Source organism: Dryas octopetala, chromosome 3, assembly GCF_963921425.1.
Source record: "Dryas octopetala chromosome 3, drDryOcto1.1, whole genome shotgun sequence".
Classification (NCBI taxonomy): domain Eukaryota; kingdom Viridiplantae; phylum Streptophyta; class Magnoliopsida; order Rosales; family Rosaceae; genus Dryas; species Dryas octopetala.
In genome coordinates, this window is record NC_141368.1 from 9,999,075 (window position 1) to 10,015,275 (window position 16,201).

The following is a 16,201-nucleotide window of genomic DNA, read 5'->3' on the forward strand; positions in this document are numbered from 1 at the left end:
CTGTGTAAACATGCTTAAATGGAAATACATGTAAATCCGAGTGAATCTGCCAAACTGCAACTGATGTCTCTAGCTACAATTCTTATACAGCACCCACACTTGTCTTGCCTAAGCAGTCCACTTTCAGAACATTGGTAAAATTAGCTTGGTGTCAATTTCAATCATGATCATCCATAGAATTCATGCCTACATATGACATGTTCCGCCCATCCAGTTTGCTCTTATATCATTAACTCTATGGTGTTGCCTCCCTACCCACATAAGCAATGCTGATGGAACTGATACAATGGAGTTATGAAAAAAAATAAAAAAATTCTCGTGCCAAACAATCAATCTGAACCATTGATTAGTTGAATCTTGTTTGAATACATGATCCAGATTGATAGCATGAATACGTAACATGCCCGTAAAATGATTACTTTTGTTATCTATGAAAACGAAAGAACATATATTATTTCTATTGAATAGAGCATTATGGATTGTGACAAAGATAAAGGTGAAATTTTAAGTTCACCCAGTTTTCAAATTTCTCAAACCCTAACAAATATTCATATCACAAGGTTTAAACAATTATTAAAAGGACAATGAAGCTCATTGAGGAAACAGACTTCACTCTTTAGGATGTCTTGGACTTCACTGGTGCTGGAAGCAACTGCATCACAGAAGCAAGGGAGACTATCAGTGTAAAACAGTATGAAGCTCTAAGTAGACCAAGCCCAAACATATATTGGCAAGAAAAGCAAAATGTCTGCAGATCTGTCAAGCATTCATAAAGACGAATGTCTTGGTCTATAGAAGATGGTAGAATAAAAACCTGATAACAAGAGATCAGAGAAGTAGTAAATCCCAAGGCTCCAGTAACACGAGGGGTAATTTTCTTAGGCGCCAACTGAAGCAACCCAACTGCTACCACTGTATCCAGGGCTGCTTTAACCAGCGCTAGTGACCTCTCATTTGATTTTTTGAGTTTAGCACGGTATTGCTCATTCTGCAGTCAAATCCACGTGAAAAATGTAAAAACCACAGTTATTTGAACCAATGCAATTATCTTATGGTCCATTATTGTACAAGGTCTTGTAAAAAAAAAAAAAATGCATTGTACAAGGGTGTGGTCAACGTACTTGATACTTATCAGTATTCTTCAGATCCTTCTCCAACTTCTTAATTTGTCCAGAAAGCCTTCCTATCTCCCCAACCTGATTTAGGAAGTAATAGGAACACGTTGTTCATGCTATATACATCTCGGAACAAGGAAAGCAAGGAAAGAATATGTACTAGTATATGATGCATAAGTTGGTAAGCAACAAACCTCAACCAAAGTGGTGCAAACTGAGGAACCCATCCAACAGTAAAGAGATATCCGGCCAAGTAGCTCAGCACGTTCTTTGTTCTATTTACAAACATAGTTTCTTTACTTTTATATCACTATGTGTCACAGAATCCAATGTATTATAACAGTTGTACTGGAAAGGAAGTCAGTATATACATACCTTGTAGATACCTGTTCTACCAAGCCAGACAATTTGATCAAGAAATAGAAAAGTTGACAGCAATGCATTTTTGGACTGTACGAGCACCACATTAAGAGTCATAAAGAAGGCAAAGAAGAAGAATCTTAGATTGTGGCCAGAAGTGGATTATACCTTTCCAAGCAGAACAAGCGGAAGAGGAGTTCCTTGGGGAGTTGGACTAATAAGACCATGGAGATCATTGACAAACTGGAACCAAGAAGACAATTCATAAAATGTTCCAGAATCAAAAGGCTTGAAATTCAAGTTCAATGTCATATAAAACCATTTGGAGCACTAAAGGTCCATTTCCTTCCTTAAAAAAGTGTGAGAGAGGATTAGAAATTGCTTCAAGAAGGCTCCATTTCAGAAGCATTATCCTTCTCTCCATTTCTTCCAAAAAATTTAAAGAGCATAATAACAGCAAAGAATGTTTTTACCAATCATACAAGGTCAAAATATAAATAATTATATCAAACAAATTCTAACCTTGAAAAGACGGAAAACTTTCCTTGCCAAGCTAGTCGATTTGTCAACATTTTGGGCTGTTCCAGGTTGTCCATTACTCAAGAATTTTGAACCATATTGTATTGCCCTGCATATCTTGTCCCTGGCCTCCGCCTTATTCAGATACAGAACTGCAAGAGCAAGTTCAGCTCTAGTTGCATCCAGTGTACTCATCTCTTACCCCTAAACCTGCTGAATTGAGTACAAGTATTTTGTAGAATAAAGCAATTTTGGGAAGCAACTGATAGCATGAAAATAAACAAAATAAATGATATATAAAACACAGGGCTAGTGAATATTTAATACAACCATCAGTCAAGAAAGAAGTTTCTTCCAAGGTTGGGCTTATGCCCTAAAAAAAATAAGTGTACTATTTCAAATTAGTCATGACATATTAACTAAGAAATAAACAAGCTATTGGTTGAAATACTTATGATTTCAACTTGTATTAACCCCTGAGTTTCATGTGGTCAACATATCTCTACAAAGGCCGAAGGATAGTCCTCATTCCCACCATCTCGAAAATCAAAGAAGAGTAGAATTTCGTAAAGTAGAAGCAGAATATTTTTAATTCCCATCTGACAACAGTAATTTTCTGTTGTTCAATTTCATTAATAATGCAGAAACAAACAATTTCCATTATAAAGAAAGCCGAACGCCATATTGTCTCATATACAATATTTAGCTGTTTTGCTTGGCAATCAGAAATTAGTAGTTCTATATTCTGCAATCTACCCAGCATGAATATACAATACAGTCCATAGCCCTTTCAGCTGAACTCCGGAGCTCAAAACACACACAGAATTATGAAGAGAAAAGATAAAATTACCACCCAAAAAAAAAAAAAAAAAGGAGAACAAAAGGCTATACTCAATTACTCAGCTGAGTCTGGCACAGCTAATTGGTATGATTTTCTTTTCCTAGAGATATCTACAATTTAACTAAGATGGCAACTAAAGAGCAATCATGTCATCACTTTCTGTTGTTTCCTTCACTTTCCGAGCAACCAAACATAGGACCGCACTCATGAGCAATCAATATCAACATCAACTCAACAAAATGAACCAAATCAAGAAATACAATAACCCAAATAAAAATTTAACCAAACAAATCAAAACCCAACACCCAAATCATCAAAAGCAACAAAGAAATTTATAAGCTTTTAATAAAAGCTTTAAGCTTTAGATTGTATGAAAGACAGCATACCTAAAAAGTATGGTATTTCTGGGTTCCTAAGTAGAGGACAACAATCAAAGATATATGAAGTTTATGAAATCTATAAATCTAGAGAGAGAGAGAGTACCGAAGAGAGTGCCGAGGAAATAGCCTCGAAAGAGCAAAATCTGACACAGAGAGAGAGGAGATGAGCTTTGTTCTGGTTCTTTTTAGAGCGTCAGCTGTGTCTGTTGGCTTCCTTCTTTCTTTGATAGGTTATGATAATGGCTTGTTTGGTCCTCTCTTTTCCAATACATACAAACAAAAAATGTTCATAAATCATATAACCAAAGAGCCAAAGAACGGCCCTTCTCTTGAATTAATTATTTTAGATTTCAACTTGAGTTCTCGAAATGATAATTTTAATTTTTTAACCAAAGAGCCAAAGAACGGCCCTTCTCTTGCATTAATTATTTTAGATGTCAACTTGAGATCTCGAAATGATAATTTTAATTTTTTACATGTAACGATAGTGATTGAGTTATTCATTATTTGACACAATTACAAATATCACGTCACTTATTAAATATGAATAATAAACGAATCAGATTAGCATCAAATTTGAATAATTTGATTTCAACCAATAAAACTTGAGCTACTATTATATGAAGAAAATAATTACTTTTTTTTTTCTATTTTTGAATTTGTATAGTACAGTCATTGTATAATATATTATAGAGTTACTCTTTTATGAATTACAAAGGCTTTTATTTTATAAGTGAAAATTTTTGTTTAACATTAAAGGAAATTTCATTTTAGGTTTTTAGTTCACAAGGTATATTGGTAAATCCTAATACAAAACAATTACAATTGAGTTGAGTTAGTGTTGAATCATTTAACATAACTAGTTTAACGAATCAGGTAAAAATTGACTAGTATTTAATACAAACACAAAAATGACACGACAGAATACGAAAGTAACACAACACTAACACATAAATGACACGACATGAACACAACCCACTAATAAGAATTCTCAACCCCTACTTCAAAGAGAGACAATGTTCTTAACCATTAAAGTTATAAATCTCCACAAATAAATGTTGTTTGAAAGACATTTACATTATTTTTTCTTCTCATATAACCCTTTTTTTTTATATAATTTTAAAGGAAAACGGTTTATAATCTAAATATTTTCTCTTATGTAATGTATGAATAGTATGATATGATCCATCATGTTGTGGGATTTATGTAAAGTCCATTCCATATATGATCCATTCCATTTATGTAAAGTGCAGTTCAAAAATAAAATTCATAATTCAGTTCATTTGTTACAGAAAATCTCAGCCCGGTCCACTTTAATGAAAAACGCATGACATGGAACCCACCAAACGCTTGGTACTGTTCACCGAGCTCTCGGCAATTGCCACTGTCAGTTAGTGGCAATAATTGCCGCTGTGCGACAGTAATTATTTGAAGCTGCATAAAAATGATACTTATTGATATACCTTGTGTCTTTTCTTACATAAATAATTGTGTCTTTTCTTACATAAACATGTCAAAAACTAATGAAACTAACATAAAACACACAATTCAAACTTATGAAGTCACATCAACCCGTGTTATAGCATAAAAATAACTGTCACTAATTGTCATTGTCCCCAGTTTTATTTTATTTTGCTCTAAAAATACGGAAGAAATTAAAACATGGACTTACTTGTCATAAAGTGAACCTATTTGACATTACAATTTTTCAGGTGAGCTTAGTCATCATTAAGAGTCAAAAAATAGACTTTAGAATCATATCTGAAAAAAATAAAAAAGAGTTCACTTTTTTATTTTCATGTTTCAAATTAAAAAACAAAAAATAAATTTGGACCAGCTATGATAGATTAATTAGTAAAGGCATTTGTACATCAGCATTTATTTATAGGTCATCAAAATTCATAGGATGGTCCCAAAATATTGGTGTGCAATGTGCATGCATTGAATTTCAAATCATTATTTTGTGAACAAGTTAGTAATCATTATATTGAGCCATGAGGTTTAACTTCAAATGCATATACTATTTAAAAGCAAAAACTGAGAAAAAAAAAAAACCTAACAATCAAGAAACAAACATGCCATGCAAGTATAAAGGAAGATAGAGAGACAAATTAATGTAAGGAACAAATTAGATTTTATGGTTTAATGGTCATTTCACTAGGAAGGAACAAATTAGGTTTAATGGTTTAATGGTCATTTCACTAGGAAGGTAAGTCAATCTCGAATGTAACGTAAAAATTGGAATGAATTAAGCTCAGGTGATAAATTAGAATAAGGAAATAAATTAGAGTTAGTATTGATTAACATTTGATCCTTCTATATAACTAAAAATTGAAATAAGTTATTTATAAAAATAGATTTGACATATAATTTGGAAGGGTATGGGAGAAAGCGAATAGGCAATGCCGGTTTTGGGCCATCCAATTAATTAAGGATGGTAAAACTTGGGTTTCAAAGTCTCCTCATATTTTGTGTTGGGGGTTGTTTTTGGGATTCTCTTTATATTTTTCTTTTCTTTTTGTTAAAAGGGGAAAAAAGACAGAAAACCTTGTAATGTAATCTATGAATCCCAATGAATGGCGGCTTTGCACGCAAAGCAAGAAGAAATGATGGATGGACGGTTCCTGATTGCCTGATGCTTTTGTTTTTGTTTGTTTGTTTGTTTTAAATGACTTACTTATCCAATGACTTGTTATCGTAGTGAAGGATATTGGATAAAGATGGAGCATCCGGATGTTAGTGGCAGCATTGCATAATACAATACATGTGGGCCATGTGGCACATGGAATGTTTGGACACATGCAATATGGAACCAAGTCTCGGTTTGGATTTTTTTCCATCCTCGAATTACTTTTATATCCAAAGTAATCCACTCTCGTCTCTCCAAAAGTGTATTGCTAACAAATTCATTTTGCTCATCATCATGGATGAGTGGCAAATGTCTCACCATCAATCCATGATGGTGGTAATACTCACCACCACATTCTTGTGGTGAACAAAAATGGACTCTCATTACTAATTCATTTTGGACTACATATTTCAATTTTCTTCATAATATCAGAACAGACAATTTATGTGTTGGATTAAAGGACCACACGTACTCATATTTTACCCAATATAAGAGATACATGTGTTCAACTTTAGTAACGCAATACGCAAGGGGGCATGTTAAGAGAAATATATCATATAATGAATATAAGACATTGCATAGTATCAGAGTATACAGTCCACGTGTTAGACTAAATAGTCACACATACTCCTACTTTACCCAATATGAAATATACACTTGTTCAGCTCTAGTAACGTAGTACGCAAGGGGGCATGATCGAATAAAATCTCATATAATGAATGTAAGACATTTTATAGTAGTTTATAAAATATTGAATATCTCCACTCATATCAATTGGTTTTGAATTAGATACATATAATAAATATAAGACATTATATAGTAGTTTATAAAATATTGAATATTTTCACTCATATCAATTAGTTTTGAATTAAATACTCTGATTTCTTTTCGGGGTTCTCTTTCTTTCGTCTTTCTTTTTTATTTTTTTCAATCAGTGCAGCATTACTGACTGTCCATTAATTTCATTTCTATTTCTTCTATCTCCTACATTCAATTTGCAATGTTGTACAAGATAAGTGACATAAAAATAAAGGACATGCCCTCTTCATTACTTCATAGTGGAGCTGATCACATATAGCTCACAACAAGCTTTATATTTATATCTTTTAAAAGAAAAATAAAATCATGTGGTTCAAAATTAGTTTCCAAAATGATCAAATCATGATCACATGCTGAAGCTGTGTTAACATGATGCTGATGGATGCTTGGAGTTGAAACATGCAATAAATTAATGGTGGGGATGGGCACTTTAGTTCTCTGATTGCTGTAGATAGCAAACCATAAACCATACCTTCTATGATGTCATGTTTGTTTTTCTAATCTTGTCGTGCAACCACAGCAAGACTAAAGACAAAGTCTAGAGATTATCTTTTTCCCCTAAGCTTTAGTGGATAGGATCTGTTGAGGTAGAATTTGAATTTATTTACAGTACACTCTAGAAGCATTAATTTTACCACTTTTACATCAATAAAAAGTAGGACAATGACATGTAGTTTGTTTTTTGTTTTTTTGTAATTAATTACATTTTATTTGTAATAAATTAAACAATCTGTCAATTAGTTAAACTGAAATTTTCTCGATTAAGTTCCTGTAATTAGGTTTCGTTTTCAATTAGATTCATCTATTAATGTTTCGTGACATTTCTATATAATTTTTTACATATTCTTCAATTTGTCATTGATTGTAAATGAAACCTAACTACAAATATCTAATTGACAAAATTTAAACTACATGGACGCAATTGAAAAAAAATACTCAAACTACTACCAATTGGTCATTTTTTGCACATTTAAGCAACAAGTTCATTATCACTTTAAGCACTGGATCAAAATTATAGCAGTTGATTTTCACAATATACCCACATTGCAGTTGGTTATGAGATTGAATTTTCAGGCACTTGCGCATTATAGAAGTGGGGGTGGTTGGGTGCGTAAATGGAATGAATTTGAATTTTCAAAGGACTGGTGGAAGAGATAGAAATTTAGAATGAGTAAAGAAAACTTTATCAGAAATGGAGCAGCATATCATATGCAACACTTCCAGCTATGAGGGGGATAAAAGAAGAAAGCCTCACAGCTGGTGTCATAAATGTTGAACAAAATGTATGACAAAAGAAGAAACTCGGACAACTTGCACAACTCAACTCAATGTGTGTAGTGTTTACACATGCAAATGTATATTATACACGTGTATGTATCATATAAAAGGAAAAAGAAAAGAAAAAAAAAAATCGGTCAATTTGTCGTGTTATTTTGTCATACTATTAATTGAGATCATTGAACATGTGAATTCTTACTTAAATATATAGTTGAAATTGATAATCGGTAATTAATAGCAGAACCATATATAGACCCGAAATGGTGTCTCTCGAGCCTTCACATAGATCTTTTCAACTTCTAATTCCGCCACTGTTAGGAACATAATATGTCAAATATTTAACAAAAGAATATATAAGTATGACTCATTAATCATTATATATGTACGTTGAAATCTCCTACAGCAAATAATTATTAAATGGCTAATGAAATTTTTTGTTAAATAACCTTATGTTTTTGGCTTAATACAAGTTTATTGTAAACGATATACATCCTATTCTGAACTATGAATCCTTCTATAATGGCCAATGCTGTTATGGCCATGACATGCCAGAAATTGTACCAGAAACTTCCAATTTTAGAGCAACCTTTTGATGATGCCAGTGATCCAATAGTTTAAAAAACAAAATGGAACATACCTCACTATAATATGAAAAATGAGTGCAACAAAATGGAATATACCCCAGAGATTATATTTTTATAGATTTTTATAAATAATAATACAACATAGATAACATAGATTACCAAGGCTTGCGCATACCAGTTCATACCATAAACTACTTTGTTTCATATAGACAATGAAACAACTACTACTACATACAAAGACAAAGGTTACAAAAGGACACTTGCATTTCTTCTTCCTCTATTTTGATCTTGCGAAGAAACTTCTCAACTTCCCTCTTTCCAACCTCTCAAGCAGCTTCTTGGCTCCTGGGATGTCCATCTCTACAAGTTTCTTGAGGTACCCAATTGCCCCATATGAGATCATCAGCTTCTTGCATTTCTTGCTTGTGCACAGTGATGCAAGGCAGCAAACTGCATACTTTTTTGCAGTGTTTTGTGGACTTGGGTCAAGCAGTTGGACCAAGTTTGGCACACTTTTGTCATCCCTTTTCACTTCTCTGCAATTCTGTGAAAGGGTCACCAGGCTCGAAATTGCCTGTGCAGCAACCTCTCTGGCACTGTTTGATTTGGCCTCAAGCATCTTGACAAGCAGAGGAATGCAGCCAGCCTCGCCGATCAACTTTTTCATCTCTGTTGAGCTGCAAACTCGGCAAAGTGCCGATGCAGCAGCTTGCTGTGCACCAAGTGAACCGGATTTAAGCACGTGAACCACACATGGAAGGAAACCAAGAGAAACCAAAACCTCCATAGAAACCGATCCAACCAAATTCCTTAATGCCCCAACTGCAGATTCTTGTGGCAATGGACCACCAAGATAAGCCAGCAGGCTCCGAATTCCACCTTCTGATATTACAGACCTTCTTAGACTGTCATTGCTTGCAGTGAGATTCTGCAAGCACTCTGCGGCATATTCTTTGGAACCCAATAAAATCCCACAATCAAGGAGATTAATGATAACCCTCACAATCCCTTCCTCGGCTAGAGTTTGTCGGACTTCCGGGACAGCTGATATGTTCTTCAAAGTGCTAGCAGCAGCAGCCTGAGAAACAGAATCACCAGTCTGACAGATCTCAATCAGTGGCCGAACCCCGCCATGTCCAACAATTGCACGGGCTGCTTCAGCTGACATTGACAATCTCTGAAGCGAAATTGTAGCCTTCTCTTTGCCCACTGCACTGCCGGACTCAACAAGCCTTATCAGAGGTGGCAAAACACCTTCAGACGCAAGCCAATTTTCACAACTTCCGGATTCTGCAAGCGAGCAAATAACAGTTACCGTCTTCTCCCGGATACGAGGAGATGTTGCAGTGAGCAGTTGGACTAAAGCAGCAATATTGCTACGACCCAAAACTGACAACACATTCTTTTCGTCCTCTTTCATGACCTCAACAAGACTGTCAAGAGCTCTGTGTTTGGCCTCCAAGTGCCCGATCTGAAGCCGGGCAAGCAGCTCCCTTATATTACCATGTGCAGCAGCCTCTGGTTCACTTGAAGAACCAGCCATAGATAGAGGCAAAGTAGCCTCACCAAGCACCCCAGTCTTGATCAAAAGCCCACAATCTCGCAAATTCAAATCCAATTTCCCAGATAATGCATCAAGATCACTCTGCATCCGAAGCTTTCCTTCATATTTCTCCCCCACACAAAACTCTGCCAATTCAACAGCTTCTTTCAATGTCTTGGATACTGACTGCAATTGCTCCTTACAAAGAGCATTCTTGGAGAAGCAGGGATGGCTAGACAAGTCCGATAAACGTGATGGGATCTGCTCCAACTTTGAAATGATCATCTTCCATCGACCCGGAAACCCCTTAACCTCTCTTGCCTTATTCAGTGCCAAAGGAACAAGCTCCCTTGCATGTGATAACCATTCTTCAGCTGACCGGGTATCGGTCAAGACCTCTTTGCCACCATCTTCCACCATGATTTGAATATGGGTATCGATCAAATTGGCTACCAGAGCTAAACCAACTGAAGTTTGAAGAAAACAAAGCCTTTTAATAATGAAACAGATGAGAAAATGCAAAGAAAAGATCTGTCCATATAAAATTAAAAGGCAGTGGAGCAGTTGCAATCATAAACACATTAAAAATATAAATTATGTATAAAGGCTGCAATTAAATAATATCAGATATAATAAAAACAAATAGGCCAACATCAAGAGCTTCGAGAATCTTGTATGATCACAGCAAGCTCGTTTTGCTGAAAACAATATCCCACCAACCATATGACATACCTAAATGATGCCCCGGGAGTCCATTAAACTGTTGGCAAGTGATCATTAAATGGCTAACGAAAATTAAAATCCTAAACAAATACATTTATAATGATTGAACTTTATAATATGAAATTGTTGATGGCAATGAAGGAAGTTACTTTTAGAGGCTAAGCAGTGCCGTCCAAATGTCCAATTAAGAGGTCGTCTGCACATGTTTCTTATGGACCGTTCAACATATTAGCTGAAATGGGTCTTCTAGTGTTTGGTACGAGAGAAATATAAGAGACTAGACTTAAAGCTACGACCTTTACTTTTTCCAACCATGACCATGGTGAATAAGTGACTGTGGTATCATATCTATCTACTGGACTTCACTAACTTGATCTTGATTGACATCCGAGGGTCACGATTTCCTGGAAAGAGACTGGGAAAGCTTGATTCTTAGCTTTGTTGCCATTTTTTCACCCAAAAATGAAGCTAGGTGGTTGGAGAGAGAGAGAGAGGGAGAGGGAGGGAGGGAGGAAGAGAGAGAGAGAGAGAGAGAGAGATACTTTACTTTGAAGAGAAGGTACAAGTCTCTATCCCAAGTTGTATAAGTAGAGTGGATTTAAATTCAGCAAATGACCCCAAACCCCACAAAATATTGTGAAGGAAAATTCAAAGAAATAATTATGAATAATACCTCAAGTTGATTTGACTTTGCTTAAAATTCAAACGGTTCCACCACCATTGACAGCCATTAGTGACAAGACAAATGCTCTCTTCTCTTTTTCTCTTTCTCTCTCTCGCTCTCAGTCCTTCCTGTTCCTGAAATCACAAAAGGAGACGATGATACCCATGACCATAAGCAATTGAATAAATCCTCAGCTATGAGAATAGCAGTGAAAAATGATTCACATAAAAGCGAGATAAAAAGAAAAAAGAAAAGAACTTTGTACATTCTGAAGTGGAGGGATTAAAGAAAGCACCAAAAAACAAGTACAAGGACCAACCTTTAAGACTCGGAAAACATAAACTTGTCCTCTTTTTCTTCAGAAAGCAAAGCTTGCGCTTCAAACCTCTCTCTCTCTTTCTCTGCAAGTATCAGCAACCCAGATCAAATTGACCTTCAAACCCCTCCCTCTTAGTGAATCACAACCCAACTCACCAATGCTGCCAAAATCAGCAATCAAACAACAGCTGGATCTTAAACCTCTCTCTCTCTCTCACTCACTTTCAAGTAGCAGTTTTTGTGTGTATCAGAAACTACCCAGAAACCATTTCTGTTTCCTATTAGAGAAACAGAACTAAACGGTCTGAACCCATTGAATAAAAACAGACACAGACAGTGAAAAACAGAAGAAGAATCTTCAACCTTGAAGCTATAAGCTTAATTTGAAACTCAACCCACTTCAAATTTTCGAGCTTTTGTTTAACACAACAAATCACGCAGAGACAATTTTATATATATATATATAATAGACAAAAAAACATTCACAATTCAAATATCTTCTCTCCTCTCTCTGTAAATGGAAGAAAATGATAATGACAAAAATGTCAGACTCTCTCTCTGTTTCTGAGATTATTGTGTTAAAAATAAAAAATAAAGTATCTATTACTGTGCAGTGTGCCAGTGTCGATAGAGAAATGTGCTTATGTTTCGGGCAGCAGGGATTAAATGTCGAGCATGATCGAGGATCCGACGGCTGTGATTTCGAATGAGAGAGAGAATCCGACCGTTGCCTATTGGGTACAATTTGAATGTGCTTTTAATTTATTGGAATTTTTTTACGTTACCGAGGTAATGACATGGACTTATTGCCACGTGTGAGGTGGGGGCGGCCTATGACTTTCAAGATGGTATATTGCGGTTTGAAACAGGTCACACGTGTGAGAGGGACAGTCGCATGGGAAAGGACATAGTTGGAAATTACTTACATAACCTTAATGTGGCTCCCAAAAGTTGGAAGCTTGCCACTGATGTAATTAAGTGAATGATTTTTTAATAGATGGATGTGGTGGGGAATTGGGCATCATCTCAAGATAATTTTAAACTTTATAACGTTTTATGAATAAAAAAATGGAAGCACTAGTCTGAAGAATTGTAAGAAAATAAAAAGTCAAAAAAATATTCGAGCCATAAAATATTAAAATGTAATGAATTATAACAATTGTTTTCGAATTTTACTGTAAATATTACTTTGGTTTATAAACTTATTTTTAAATTTTTTTATCCATAAATTTTCACTTGTATATCACGTAAGTTTATTTTGTTAATTCAATTTTTTTATCGAATTTAGTCATATGTATCACATTAAGGGAAAAAAGAGGGTGTGAATTGTCATTTTTACCCCTCAAAAGAGGGTACGTCACGTATTTTACCCGTGATTATAACTGACAGAAAAATAAATAAAATTAATAGAATAAATTTAAGTGATACACGGGTGAAAATTCATGTACTATAAAAAAAAAAAAACAAATTTGTTGACCAAAGTAATACTGAAAATAAAATTTAAGGACCATTATTGTACTTCGCTAGATAAATTATTAGTAATGTTTCAATTTTGAATTCTAATGACATGATAGTGGTTCGTTGATTTATATACGAATTTACGTTGAGAATCATTTATTAATAACAAGTAAATTAATAATATTTTTTATTAATTAATTATTGTCCATAAGTAATAAATTCATACTTTCTCCCACAAAAAAATATCTACTTGCTCAAATAGTCAATGATAATAAAATAGTAACATTCATATGTACACTTCCACATTATTTATAATCTAATTGTTTGATGAACAATTAATATTATATAATTATTTCTATTTGTGTTATAAGAAAAAAAAATAATAGTACATTAATTTCAAATGTTTCTTTGTATGTCATTATTTTAAATATAAAATGGTACGTTGTATCTAAATATTTCAAATACATATAGTGTTTTTATAGAATTTATTTTTAAAAAATTAATCATATTGTCAAAATTCAAATTTCTTTAAATCTCTCCATTTCAATGGATCCTAAATTTGTTAAATAGTAGTTTTAAATTTTCATTCCATTACCAGAATTTTAGATTTTTGAGGAAAAATAGTTAATAATAAATAAGTTTACATGAGCGACCAAATGTAAAAAAAAATTACATCATGCTTCTTTTTAATTAAGATAAAAATCTAGATATGGTATGTTGAAAATTTTAATATTTTTTTTTTCCACAGTGGGGCCGAGATCCAAAAATAAAGCAAGCTAACGCTGCTTTGGAAGCATGGATAGTTTTTTTTTTTGGCCAAGGAAGCATGGATAGTTAAACACCAAAAACATCAGTAGAAACTTAATTTATTTTTCCTGGCAAAAAAATAAAAATAAATTATTTTGTTACAAAATTTTTTTTTTTCCATAATACTTATTACAATGCCTTGGAAAACACGCCCGTTTACTTCCAAGCTAGTAGCTTGGACCGCTTGGTACACGCAATGTGCAATTGTGCATTGTGTAAAAACGGATTAGATTGATGAACTACAAATATAGTTGAACTATTTTTTTTTCGGCCAATGCAAATATAAGTTTTTTTTTTTTGTACAAAACGGGACTAAGCCCAAAAAAAAAAACTAAAGAACAACAGCTCTGCTATAAGAAGTACTAAGAGTATCAGTAGAAAGCAAAGAGCAAATCTCAAGAGCAGAGAAATCAAACCAATGAACACCCAAATCTCTCTCCATACTTAGGGAGGCCAAGCAATCAGCAGAGAAATTCTGCTCACGATACACATGTGTCACCAAACAATTAACAAATTCACTAATAAGCAGAATGCAACTATTAATAAGCCTAAACAGAGGGTGAGTTGTATCAATTTTCTTGGAAACTAATAAGACAACCAAGGATGAATTACTTTCCACTTCAAGCATAGCAACACCTTGAACACAAGTAAGGAAAAGACCACAAAATAAACCCCACAACTCACCCTCAAATACAAATATAGTTGAGCTTGATAAGAAAGATTGCGTAGAGAGAAATTCGAGATTTATTACCATAGTTATCCTTATTTATCAAAGTTTTAGGGATATGTTTGTCTAAATAATAGCATAAATACCAATTCAGAAAAAACGTGAATGATTGCGAATTACGACAAGTAGTAAAGTATGGAGTGCAATGTTTCATTTTCAGACAATTTGAATCTATTATTCAAACAGCCAAGAATACCCTTTCATTAACAAAAACAAATAATTTCAAAGTGATTTTTTCATAAATCAATAAAAACACATTAAAGGGGTTTTCCACCATAATAACATAAGCAACAACCCCCACTAACAAAAGTTTAGGAACCATCTTTTCATAACTTCTACGTGGTTACATGATCAATAGTTACTAATTATGTATTTAAGGGATAAGTGTCATTTTGCTCCTCAAATTTATCAGTTTGTTTCTTACACTTCTTATTTGAAAAATTAAGGTACTTAACTTTTTCAATTTTACTACTTGAGGTAATTCCGCCAATTTAATCGGTAAATTGATACAAGTGATGGGCATGTGACTACCATTTTTCCTCAATAAAGACTTTCGTGATGGGGATTTGACTTTGTGTAAATGAAGTTTTGAATGAAAAGCGAGTAAATTCACAAAATTATCTCAATTGACAAAATTAAAAAGTCAAATACCTTAATTTTCTAAATTAAAAGTTTGGAGAGCAAACTGATATAAGTGCAATAGTTTGGAGAGCTCATGAGTTGCTCGTATATTTTTATGAGACAACTAAAGGTTTGTTCGAGCTCGACTTGACTCATGTTTGGCTCATTTGAGTTTGGTATGAAAAAGAAACAAGCTGAGCTTAAACAAAATATTAGGCTCATTATAAAAACGAGCCCAACTTGAGTTTTGGTATACTAGATGTAAAGCTCGTGAGCACTCGTATATTTTTATAAGACAACTTAATTTTTGTTCGAGCTCAGCTCAGCTCGTGTTTAGCTAGTTCAAGCTTGGTACGTAAAAGAAACGAGATTAGCTCAAACAATGTATTAGGCTCTTTAGAAAAACGAGCCAAGCTTGAGCTTTAGTATACTCAACTCATAAAGCTCGTGAGTTGCTCATATATTATTATGAGACAACTTAAGTTTTCTTCGAGCTCAGCTCAACTCATGTTCGACTTGTTTATGGCTCATTTGAACTTAGTACATAAAAGAAACAAGCTGAGCTTAAACAGAATATTAGGGTTGTTAAGAAAAAGTGTTGAGCTTGAGCTTTGGTATATATACTTAGCTCATAAATCTTGTGAGCAGGTCGTAAATCTTTATAAGACAATTTGTGTTTGTTCGAGCTTAATTAGCTCAGCTTGTTTTTAGCTCGTCCGAGCTTGGTAAGTGAAAGAAACGAGCTCAACTCAAACAAAATATTAGGCTCGTTAGAAAACGAGCTGATCATGAGCTTTGGTATACTCAGCTCATGA

At 34.1% G+C, this 16,201-nt stretch overlaps 2 protein-coding genes across 7 annotated transcripts; both read right to left on the reverse strand.

Moving 5' to 3' along the window:
* Positions 1-419: 419 nt before the first annotated feature.
* PEX11C (peroxin 11c) lies at positions 420-3,483 on the reverse strand. Of its 4 annotated transcripts, none has more exons than XM_086235306.1 (8): positions 3,331-3,483; positions 1,998-2,204; positions 1,644-1,718; positions 1,491-1,565; positions 1,310-1,390; positions 1,122-1,196; positions 815-988; positions 420-652 (listed from the first exon to the last, which is right to left on the reverse strand). In XM_086235306.1, the coding sequence occupies exons 2-8, from the start codon at positions 2,187-2,189 to the stop codon at positions 617-619; spliced, it is 708 nt and encodes a 235-aa protein (XP_086091432.1). In that variant the 5' UTR covers positions 2,190-2,204; positions 3,331-3,483; the 3' UTR covers positions 420-616. The 4 variants fall into 4 exon arrangements, with proteins under 4 accessions (XP_086091432.1, XP_086091430.1, XP_086091429.1 ...); XM_086235304.1 differs by having other exon boundaries at positions 1,998-2,207; positions 3,331-3,482; XM_086235303.1 differs by having other exon boundaries at positions 1,998-2,207; positions 3,319-3,477.
* Positions 3,484-8,590: 5,107 nt separating this feature from the next.
* On the reverse strand, positions 8,591-12,316 carry LOC147290686 (ARM repeat superfamily protein). Of its 3 annotated transcripts, XM_086236594.1 has the most exons (3): positions 11,775-12,316; positions 11,465-11,589; positions 8,591-10,535 (listed from the first exon to the last, which is right to left on the reverse strand). In XM_086236594.1, exon 3 carries the CDS (start codon positions 10,486-10,488, stop codon positions 8,803-8,805), a length of 1,686 nt encoding a protein of 561 aa, XP_086092720.1. In that variant the 5' UTR covers positions 10,489-10,535; positions 11,465-11,589; positions 11,775-12,316; the 3' UTR covers positions 8,591-8,802. The 3 variants fall into 3 exon arrangements, with proteins under 3 accessions (XP_086092720.1, XP_086092719.1, XP_086092718.1); XM_086236593.1 differs by lacking the exons at positions 11,465-11,589; positions 11,775-12,316 and adding an exon at positions 11,088-11,294; XM_086236592.1 differs by lacking the exons at positions 11,465-11,589; positions 11,775-12,316 and adding an exon at positions 10,941-11,294.
* Between the last annotated feature and the right edge of the window lie 3,885 nt (positions 12,317-16,201).